General features: G+C 40.8%; 1 protein-coding gene across 2 annotated transcripts in view; it reads left to right on the top strand.

The window, feature by feature from the left end:
* Positions 1-11776, top strand: part of Smurf2 (SMAD specific E3 ubiquitin protein ligase 2) — a 112166-nt gene that overhangs the window by 81112 nt on the left and 19278 nt on the right. For both annotated transcript variants that reach the window (XM_031352217.1, XM_031352219.1), the window contains 2 exons: positions 5687-5882; positions 8337-8440. In XM_031352217.1, coding sequence (XP_031208077.1) covers positions 5687-5882; positions 8337-8440 — 300 coding nt within the window. The remainder of the gene's footprint in view (positions 1-5686; positions 5883-8336; positions 8441-11776) is intronic.

Here is an 11776-nt window from a genome sequence, read left to right as displayed (position 1 = left end):
CATGTGGTTGCTGGGATTTGAACTCATGACCTTCCGAAGAGCAGTCGGTGCTCTTCCCCGCTGAGCCAACTCACCAGCCCAACCCTTACTTTCTTATTCATCCCCAAGATCTAAATAACTTTAAAAGTCCCACAGTCTTTGAAAATTCTTAAAATTTCAATCTCTTTTAAAAATATCCAGTCTCTTTTAAAATTCAAAGTCTTTTTACAATTAAAAGTCTCTTAATGTGGGTTCTACTAAAATACTTTCTTCTTTCAAGAGGGAGAAATATCAGGGCACAGTCACAATCAAAAGCAAAATCAAACTCCAACCGTCCAATATCTAGAATCCACTCATGTTCTTCTACATTCCTCCAAGGGCCTGGGTCACTTCTCCAGCTTTGCCCTTTGTAACACATACCTTGTCTTCTAGGCTCCAGATGCCTTTACTCCATTGCTGCTGCTGTTCTTGGTGGTCATCTCATGGTACTGGCATCTCCAAAACACTGCTGTCTTCCGCTGTAACTAGACTTCACCAATAGCCTCTCATAGGCTCTCTTCATGGTGCTAAGCCTCAACTCCTTTGCATGACTCCTTCAGTCCTGGGCCATCAATTGCAAACTGAGGCTGCCCCTTCACCAATGGCCTCTCATAGCCTCTCACTGTGCCAAGCCTCAGCTGCTCTTCATGACCCCTTCATGCCTTCAAAACCAGTACCACCTGAGTGACGCTTACAAATTACCAAGTCCTACTGCAGCACAAGGTACAACCTTGGCTATCTCTGGAGCACAGCCTCTGTGCTTTCAGAAAACACTTCCCAGAAGATGTCACCTCAATGATGCTGGTCTCTTACCTCTAGTTTCTTAGCTCCAGCTAACCAGCATCAATAGTCCCAGTAATGCAAAGTTTTCACTTTAGTAGTTCTGGTATCTTGTTAGTCACAGCTGGTTCTTCAGCCCCAGCTAACCAGAACCACAGAATCTTCACAATCAAAATAGCAACAGCCCTGATAAGTCTTTAATCTTCCCTCTGAAATTCCACAAGCCAGGCCTCCATCTTCTGCACTGTTCTCTTCCAAGCTTCTACACAGACCTCTTAACAACCAATGGCTCTTCTAGCTCAAAGTTCCAAAGTTCTTCCACAGTCCTCCCCAAAACAAATAATGACTGACAGACATCTCAGTACTTTCCGTGCAGGTATTAAGTTTCTTCCTGGTAAATACAATATTTCTACAGGTGAGGGAGCAGCAGAGTTTGACTTTCTGTAATTTTCCCAGCGTGAGGTGCTGCTAGACTCAGACCTGTCAATGCTTTGTTTTCTGATCATGTCTGTGCTGCATGGTTTTTGTACCATATTTGCATCTTTTACTTTGATCTCTCTCTAGTTCCCTGTTTTATCCTAACCTCATTACTTACTGACATTGTTTTCTGAGGAAACAAGGGAGGAAGGGTAGAGAAAAGGGAACTTCAGCAGTGTGTCTTTGTCACCAGTTCTGGTAAAGTCACTTGCATAGTGGTAGAACAGCAGACCATGGCTTCTTTGAATCCTGAGAACAAAGTTGTATCCACAGGGTAACTCAATTTAGAATCTCTAAACAAATACTACCTGCTCTGTTTTCTTCATTCATTAGTGTATGCAATAAATATTGTGTTAAATGTTAGAATAAAATAAAACTAAGTAATAGAGGTCAGGGATGACTTTAAGAAATATTCTTGCTTCATTAATTTTTTTAGGGGTAGATTCAATAGGGTAAATTAAATGAGAACTGGCTACCACTTGTTTAGAATAATAAAAAAAAAACATTTAATACGTGTCTTTGTTGCTGCTTTGAAAAAATTTTAGGGGGGTTATTTCCCTTCATTGTCCATCCCCAAGAGGGTCTTCTTGATCTGGCTATTCTAGAACTTACCATGTAGACCAGACTGACTTTGAACTCAGATCCACCATCCTCTGCCTCCTTAGTGCTGGGATTAGAGGTGTGCACCACTATGCCCAACACTTTGAATATTTATGATTACCTCGTCAGACTTGTTATGTTAATAGACCTTTTTTATCGTGGCTAGATGCTAAAACCTTAGTTATAAATGAAATTCTAAAATATTTGTAAGCATTTGAAGAAATAGCAGGAAGTCATGGGTTGTTAATCTATACATTAAGATCTATAACCTGGGTAGCAAAATAATACAGTGTGTAGCCTATCCTTTGATTAACACTGCTCTGGGGCACTAATGTAATGGTAGAATCAAAGCATCATCAAATGGCTTAAGGGCCATGAGATGGGTCACTGGGTAAAGGTGCTTGCCACAAAGCCTGAACTGGCTATCTGAGACTCAAGTGGTAGAAGGAGAGAACCAACTGCATGTTGTCCTGTCAGCTTCCTATGGACACGATGACATAGCTGTGCCCTAAATAAACAAATGAGTGTAAGAAAGTATTCTTGTTTTTCCTGAGTAATAAAGTCAGCTCTGTCTTTTGCTAACACTCTGTGAGCACTGGTGAGCCCTTGCTACTACTGCCTTTATTGACCCATCTGTTCACCCACCCTGGCCTTCATTTCTTATGGAATACCCCAATGAAGGCGTGGTCCTAAAAGTTGATTTGTCTTCTTAACACCATATCTTTCCCATGTGGTTCTGTGTAGTGTGCTATGCATCTTGTTTCTCAAGAAACTGTATTTAAAGAAACTTTCAGTAGCTAAAGGAATCAAAATTGCAAATGTGATGATATTTTTTGTTTTGGGGGTTTTGTTTTGAGGCAGGGTTTTACTATGTAGACCAAACTGGCCCTGAACTCATAGGGATCCTCCTGAGTGCTGGGATCAAAGGCATATGTCACTACAACAGGCCTATGATGATATTTTAAATTGTGTTTTGTTGTAATATCTATTTGGAGATAAGTTTTAGCTTTGTTGTGTAGGTCTGTTAGAACTGGTCTTATAATCCAGGTTGCCTTTGTTATTTTCCTGCCTCAGCTTCTCAAGTGCTGGATTCTCTCTCTCTCTCTCTCTTTCTCTCTCTCTCTTTCTCTCTCTCTCTCCCCCTCTCCCTTCTTTCTTTCTTTCTTTCTTTCCTTCTTTCTTTCTTTCTTTCTTTAAAATATATTTATTTTTATTTATGAGTATACTGTAGCTATTTTCAGACACACACCAGAAGAGGGCATCGGATCCCATTACAGATGGTTGTGAGCCACCACGTGGTTGCTGAGAATTGAACTCAGGACCTCTGGAAGAGCGGTCAGTGCTCTTAACTGCTGAGCCATCTCTCCAGCCCCAGTGCTGGATTCTTTAATTTTCTTTTTCTGTCTATCCTTGTTGTAAGCTTATTCTTGTATGTGTTATTTTGAGACAGGGTATCACTGAGTTGCCTGGTCTGGTCCTGAACTCACTCTATAGCAGCCCTTGAACTTGGGATCCTGTGCCTTAGGTAGCCTACACCACCAGGCCTAACTTGAATTATTAGCCAGGCCTGACTTGAATAATTTTTACTGTATTTGACAGCACTAATAGACAGGGTCTTAGAGGAGCCCGCTGTGGTCTTAAACTTAGTAAGTAGCAGAGGATAACCTGGCTTCTAATATGGGGTATCATGGCTGGCTTATAATGTGGTTTTTATTCCTTTGTATAATTTTTTAAGCCCATACAGTCAGAGAGAGAGGTGGGGAGGAGGGGAGAGAGAGAGAGAAGAAGGGTGGGTAAGTGTCTCTCTCTGTGGCAGAAATGTTCTTGTAGTAAATACTTTGACTGTTATCCAAATAATAAAATCTTACTTTAGTTTAACTATTAGTATGACTTTGAGGGAGCTGTTATGTATGGATCATATATAATCTTAACAAACATTTGTAGACCAGAGGCAGGCGGATTTCTGAGTTCAAGGCCAGCTTGGTCTACAGAGTGAGATCCAGGACAGCCAGGGCTATATAGAGAAACCCTGTTTCAGAAAACAAAAAACAAAAACACCCCAAACATTTGTAGATTGCTTTGATTCTAAGGGTTTTGTTTTGTTTTGTTTTGTTTTTTCCTGTTTTAACATTTTAGGAAGTGACGAGGAAATGTAGATTGCTATAGAAATCATGTAGAGGGCAATTATCTAAGCCAGAAAAAAAATAGAGTAGGCAAGTTAAATTTTAGAGTGCAGTCTTGAATTTAAACTAAAAGAGTTGGGGATTACTTTTTTGAGAGAAACAATGGGAGAAGTTGCCTGTTAGAAGTCTGAGCGTATGTGTGTGTGCACATTGAGGCTTATGTGTAGTGTGCACATTGAGGGCAGCCTGCAGTTGTATTGTGGGTACTGGGACCTCCCTTAGTTCTCTCCTCCAGAGTCCCTCTTGAGATACTGTGGTTACTCCCTGTAAAGGGATGTTTTTGATGTTATGCAGTTAAATTGTTCCTGTGTTTGAGGCCTCACATTTAAACTATAAATGTCAGGGTACAGCATTATTAAACCATTGCAAAATATTGTCATTAGGACTCAGTAAATCACGTAGTCAAGGCTACTATCCTTTGCCCAAAGCCCCTGTTTGAAAAAGAATCTTGCATTGCTGGAGTGACAGTTCAGTGATTAAGAGCACTGGCTGTTCTTCCAGAAGTTCTGAGTTCAATTCTCACAACCATCTGTAATGGGATCTGCCTTCTTTTGGTATGTCTGAAGACAGCTATTTATATATATAAAATTAAATACATCTTTAAAAAAAATAGAAAAAAAAAGGATCTTGCTTGAAAAGCATACTTTATACATTCAGTCCTCTCTTTATCAGTGAGGAAAAACAGAGCTTCAGGCAGTTTCACTGCTCTCCCAGAGGTACATAAAAGGTGTTGCAGGTGGGCTTTGAACTCAGCCTGACTATGGAGGGTCTTTTCCCACTTCCCCTTCCTGTTTTCACCCTTTAACACTATGCCTGATATTTTTAATGCCATAACAGAAATTCTACCTTGTAATTAAAGGAAACTTTTACAAGTAACTATGAACAAAGATTACAACTTGAATCTTTTCTGTTTGTCAGGCTTACTTATTTCAAGAAAATAATATGCTTGATAAGGACACTGGACATTGTCAGAGGCCTTACAGCCAGCAGATTGGCATCCCCACTGTTTTCTGACCAGTGCTGACATCATCCCTTATATAACCGCCCTTCCATGCCCTAGCATAGCTGAGGAGGCAGGCTGCTTTACTGTTTTTTACTTTTGTGGTTTAGAGAGAATCAGGTACAGGAGGAAAGCTTTCCACTGCACTGCCAGTTTAGGCTTCTGTTTGGCTCTTACAGAAAACAGGCTCTAGATGACGGGGAATGTGGCCCCTGCCTGAGTTTTAAATTAGGTGATGGGATGATGTAGAGGACATGGTATCTGAACAGTTCTTTTTAGCATCTGCAGAAGGCTCTATGAATAGAACCTCAGGATCCAGTTCTGTCAGGCTGATGATCTGCCTCAGAAGGCTTAGACATTGAGAGATTTCTTTTTTTTTTTTTTTTTTTTTTTTTTTTCGAGACAGGGTTTCTCTGTGTAGTCCTGGCTGTCCTGGAACTCAACTCTGTAGACCAGGCTAGTCTCGAACTCAGAAACCCTCCTGCCTCTGCCTCCCAAGTGCTAGGATTAAAGGTGTGTGCCACCACTGCATGGTGATAGATTTCTTATAGGCTGATGCTGACTTAAATGTAGAATTGCAACCTTGTATGTTATAAAGTATTTTGATAATGTTTCTGTTTATTTCCAGTCGTCAGAACCAGTTGAAAGACCAACAGCAACAGCAAGTGGTATCGTTGTGTCCCGATGACACTGAGTGTCTGACAGTGCCAAGGTACAAGCGAGACTTGGTTCAAAAACTAAAAATCTTGCGGCAAGAACTTTCCCAACAGCAGCCTCAAGCCGGCCACTGCCGCATTGAGGTGTCTAGGGAAGAGATTTTTGAGGTAAATATATAAACTTTAATTCTAATTAGAAGAAAATTAGAAATTAGTGATTTGCTCTTTTTTTCTTCTTTGTTTTGAGACAGTCTCACTGTGTAGCTCTGGCTAGCCTGGAACTGTTTATATTGGCCAGCCTGTTCTCAAACATCTGCCTCTAACTCTTTTCCTGAAAGACTGAGATTAAAGACATGTACCATCATGCCTGGACTTTTTTTTACTCCCTCTTTTTATTAGTTTATTTGTGTATATATTTTTTAATGTATGATGCTCTGTATATACAGAAGAGGGCATCAAATCCCATTACAGATGGTCATGAGCCACAGTGTGGTTGCTGGGAATTGAACACAGGCAGTTCAATTCCTCTGGCAGAGCAGCCAGTGTTCTTAACCACTGAGCCATCTCTCTGGCCCCCGTTTTACTCTTTCTAAGAATATACTTTTATTTTTTTATTTTTTATTTTATGTATGTGAGTACACTTTTCTGTCTTCAGACACATCAAAAGAGGGCATCAGATCTCATTACAGATGGTTGTGAGCCACCATGTGGTTGCTGGGAATTGAACTTAGGTCCTCTGGAAGAGCAGTCAGTGCTCTTAACCACTGAGCCATCTCTCCAGCCCAAGAATATACTTTTGGAGCTCTTATCTGATTGGAATTAAAGTATTCTCATTAATTTCTTATCTTTTCTTCCTTTCTTTGCTTCTCACTGTCTGTCTGTCTGTCTGTCTCTGTCTCTGTCTCTGTCTCTGTCTCTGTCTCTCTCTCTCTCTCTCTTTCTGTGTGTGTGTGTGCATGTTTCAGAGATAGGGTTTCTCTGTTTAGCCCTGGTTGTCCTGAAACTCACTCTGTAGACCAGGCTGGCCTCACACTCAGAGATCTGCTTCCTGGTGAGCTTTTTGTCTTTGGTTACAGTGTGATTTGTATTTCAAAATGATAAAAAAAAAAAAAGAGCTTCTTCCCACCTGGAAGACACTAAATAATAGTAGGTGATGCTTGCACACTGGAAGGATCGAGAGGCCCTGGGTTCCTGGTCTTGGGAGGCAGAGGGGTCTTCCTTAGAGGCTGCACATGCACTCGGCCAGGGCTCCAGTCTTGGAGCTCGTGGAGGGAGAATTAGATCTGGTTACCATGCTGGGCTCTGTGGTCAAGAACTGGGGGCTGGAGAAACAGCTAAGCCGTTAAAAGTACTAGAAGACTTAAATTCAGTTACAGCATCCATGTCAGATGGCTCACAACCACCTATAACTCAAGATTCAAGGGATGCAGTGGCCTCAGTGGACACCAACACATGCACCTGAGTAAAAATAAAAATAAGTCTTTAATAAGGAGTTGGGGGTGTGGGGGGGGGGGAGCTGGAGAGATGATTAAGAGACCTGATTGCTCTTCCAGAGGTCCTGAGTTTAATCCCAGCAGCCACATAGCTCACAACCATCTATAATGGGATCCAATGCTCTCTTCTGGTATGTCTGAAGACAGCTACAGTATACTCATATACATAAAATAAACAAATAATTTTTTTTTTTTTTTGAGAACTCACTCTGTAGAACAGGCTGGCCTCGAACTCAGAAATCTGCCTGCCTCTGCCTCCCAAGTGCTGGGATTAAAGGTGTGCGCCACCAGCGCCAGGCATTTGTTGACCATTGGACACTACAATGTCACATTGATGTTAGTGCTAAAATATAGCCACCAGCATTCAAGCACCCATCATCTTAGATAAACTCTCCATTGTCTTGGTACACAGAGGCTACCAAGGGAACGAGATAATCAAGTCCCATACTGTCCCAAGCAAGGTAACAGATCCTTGGCCCAGAGGCACTGGTATTTTCTAAGCATCTGAGTCCAAGAAGCTGTTGGTGATGGCCAGTATTGACCATGGCCACCCAGGACTGCCTTTGATGACATCTCCAAGATCTATAGCTACTCCAGACCTCGAGAAACAGATGTGCTCAGCAAGTCTTCCTATCGGGAACTACCTGATTATCTTATAATATTCATATTACAGTCTCTTTACAGAAGAGCCAGGATCCACTGTTTACCATAAAGGAATTTTTTTACAAGAAAAAGAAAGTGAAATAAGCCCATTAAAAAAAGATAAAGGCATGTGACACCACACCTAACTACACAATCTCTGCACTCTGGAGTTAGAGACAGCTGGATCAAGGCCAACCTAGTCTACATAGCAATTCCCAGGCCATCCAGAGGCCAACATTGTCTATATAGGGTGTTCAAAGCCAGTCTGGGCTTTGTTAGAGTCTATCTTTACCCTGTCCCTAATATAAAGTTGTCTATGTGGTTAATATATTATTTTACTTAATGTTCTTTTAGAACTGTGATTCTTTTACTTTTCGTTTCTACTGGTGTCTCTGACTTAAATTAGTTTTGTGAATTGGAGGAGAAAAAAACTTAAATTAGAGGCTAAAGCACCTAATGATGATAGCATATTAAAATTATTTTTTAGGAATCATATCGACAGGTCATGAAAATGAGGCCAAAAGATCTATGGAAGCGATTAATGATAAAATTTCGTGGAGAAGAAGGCCTTGACTATGGAGGAGTTGCCAGGTAAATACATAGATATCTATTTATTCTTTCAATCAATCATCATTTGTTTATTTATTTATAGTTAGCCTGTGTGAGTATTTTGCCTGCATGTCTAAATGTGTACCATGTGCATGCAGTGCCCAAGGAGGCCAGAAAAGGACATTGGGTTCTGTGGAACTTGAATTACAGACTGTTGTGAACTACTCTGGGGTGCTGTGAGCACAGCCCAGGTCCTCCATAAGGGCAGATAGTACTCTTAACTACTGAACCATCTCTTCAACCCCTAAATAGACCTTTGTCTTAAACCTTTACACAAAAGTAAGGTATGTCGGCTGGGCGGTCGTGGCGCATGCCTTTAATCCCAGCACTTGGGAGGCAGAGACAGGCAGATTTCTGAGTACGAGGCCAGCCTGGTCTACAGAGTGAGTTCCAGGACAGCCAGGGCTATACAGAGAAACCCTGTCTCAAAAAAACCAAAAAAAAAAAAAAAAAAAAAAAAAAAAAATTAAGATATACTTGTAGCTGTCATGAATGTTCAGGTATAAAACTCCCCACTGTTTGTAATACTGATGCAGTCCTAGTCACAATGAGATGACAATAGCAAAAGCACAGTTAATACTCAAGATCACGGAAGTCCTGCAGGAATCTGTAGGACTGGCTGGCCTGCATTTCTACATTTTCAACCTACCTTCTTTCCTCTGCCTCATGCTCTCAGTTTTAAACTGAATGCTTTTTCCCTTGCTTGCTTAACAAGGATGTATTATATTTGCTTACTCATACACATGTATGTCTCACAATCTCCCTTAATATTTTAGTAGAAAAGGTATTGTATATTGTTTCTACTATTTTTTTTTAAAGATTTATTTATTTTATTTATATGAGTACACTGTACCTGTCTTCAGACACACACCAGAAGAGTGCATCATATCCCATTACAGACGGTTGTGAGCCGCCATGTGGTTGCTGGGAATTGAACTCAGGACCTCTGGAAGAGTAGTCAGTGCTCTTAACTGCTGAGCCATCTCTCCAGCCCTTCTGCTATGTTCTTAATCATACATATATTGAGTCCAACTTTGATGGCATGTGTGCTGTCAAGATTTTTTTCAGGTGCGACCTTTACTTTACATGAATGTAGGAGAACCACAGCCCTGGACAGAAGGTTCCCCTATTCTAAATCCAACCTAAGTAAACTGTTTGCACCAAGTCCTATAATTATTAGCTGCTTGTGTTTACCAGGCTTTACCTAAAAATGTGCACTTTCTTTACTTTATAGTTCCTTGTACTTTTATAGAATTTTAATATTTGTATCTATTTATGTTATTTCTTTTATTAAAACTTAAAGTTAAAATATAATTGCATTACTTTTCTCCTCCTTTCTTCCCTCTAGTCCCTTATGCCCCCTCAAATTAATAGCCTCTTTTTCTTTGTTATTGTTATATATATTTACATAAATGTATAACTATATAAGTCCAACATGGTGAGTTCGTTTAGTGTGGTTTGGGTGTATATGATTTCAGGCCTGACGAGTTTGTATTGGATAACCAGTTGGCTCATCCCTAGGAGAAGCTGAGTCCCCCTTTCAGCAGTCATTAGTTACCTTTAGGACTTTTTCTGGGGTTGGACTCCCATGAGATTTTCTCCAATGTTAGCATGTCTATTGATACAGTCATTCAGGTTTTGTTTAGGCAGCCATATCATTGCAGTATCATGGGTGTAGCTCCCTGTCTTTTCTGTTTTTTTTATTTTTTTAAATTTTTTTAAAAGATTTATTTCATGTGTATGAGTACACTGTAGCTGTACAGATGGCTGTGAGCTATCATGTATGTGTCTGCTGGGAATTGAACTCAGGACCTCTGCCGGCCCCACCTGCTCCGGCGTAATTCACTGTAGCTGTCTTCAGATGCACCAGAAGAGGGCATCAGATCTCATTACAGGTGGTTGTGAGCCACCATGTGGTTGCTGGGTTCCGAACTCAGGACCTTTGGAAGAGCAGTCAGTGCTCTTACCTGCTGAGCCATATCGCCAGCCCAGCTCCCTGTCTTTTCTAGGAGGCACATTGCACAGCAGACATCCTGGCCCTCTGGCTCTTATAGTCTTCCTGATAACTCTTCTGAAATTTGCCTTGAACCTTAGGTGAAGAAGTTGTGTTATGGATGTATCTATCCATGGGGTTGGGTTCCCCATGATCCATTTACGTCTGCATTATAACCAGTTGTGGTTTTCTGTAATTGTCTCCATTTGCTGCAAAGAAAAGTTTCTTTGAAGAAGGATGAGAGTTAGACATATCTGTGGGTAAAAAGGTAAACTTTAGAATGAAATTAGGAATTATGCTGATCTAGCAGAATGATGGTAATAGGCTCTCTTCTAAGATTCCTGACTTAATTAGCCTCAAGGTAATTGGCTAGGTTTTTAGTACCACACATGATTTTCCTTGTGTTGAGTGGTCCTAGTGTCTAATCAGGCAGCTATGAGTTAGCACTAAGACAGGAGTGCCACTACTGCACCTTTATGCATCTCTGGCCATGCTGGTCATTGTTATAGTTCATGGTGTCACAGCTGGATATTGTGACTATTGATTGCTTCCCTTCCTTGACACCTTGCATAGTACTTTATGGAACTATGAAAACAAGACTGTAAAACAATTACTTTTGGGTTAGGTTTGGCTCAGATCCTCTGAATCCTGCGTCTTGGGCATACAGTGTCTTCAGCTATAGCTCCAGGGGATTATCTTCAACCTCTTGAGAGGCAACTAAAGGCAACAGTGACAGCTTCTATTATTTTGGGATTGGTTCGACTACACTGATGAACGTCGGCAGCAGATGTTTCAAATGCCTGGTGTTGGAATTTTTATAGGGTACTCTAATGGCTCTTCTGAAGAATATTGTTATGCCCAAGTGGCGTAACTTTATCTGTCTGTCTACTCCTATGCTTATATATATTACATATAATTTTAGGTAAATATAAAATAACATGATTTCTTGAGGTTTTATCAAGTATCCTTGGTGTTATTTATCCCACCTTTTTTTTCCAATTAGATTTCCACCCCATTTTCCCTTTCATATCACCTTTATCCTGTGACCTCTCTCTCAGACCCTCCCTCAACCCCCATGGCCCCTTTTCCATGTTTCTGCAGTTACTCTAGGTTATATACTTCATCTAAAGATTTGCAGCTAGAAATCACAGAACATGTGATGCTTGTCTTTCTGGGTCTGGGTCACCTCATTCTGTATAATCTTTTCTAGTTCTATCCATTTACTGCATGGTTTAAATTTTTTAAAAAATACCTTTTGCGCTGGGCGGTGGTGGCGCATGCCTTTAATCCCAGCACTTGGGAGGCAGAGGCAGGTGGATTTCTGA

This window comes from Mastomys coucha, unplaced genomic scaffold (genome assembly GCF_008632895.1).
Source record: "Mastomys coucha isolate ucsf_1 unplaced genomic scaffold, UCSF_Mcou_1 pScaffold5, whole genome shotgun sequence".
Taxonomy (NCBI): Eukaryota; Metazoa; Chordata; class Mammalia; order Rodentia; family Muridae; genus Mastomys; species Mastomys coucha.
The sequence above is the reverse complement of the archived record's forward strand: the minus strand, read 5'-3'. Positions and strand labels throughout refer to the sequence as shown.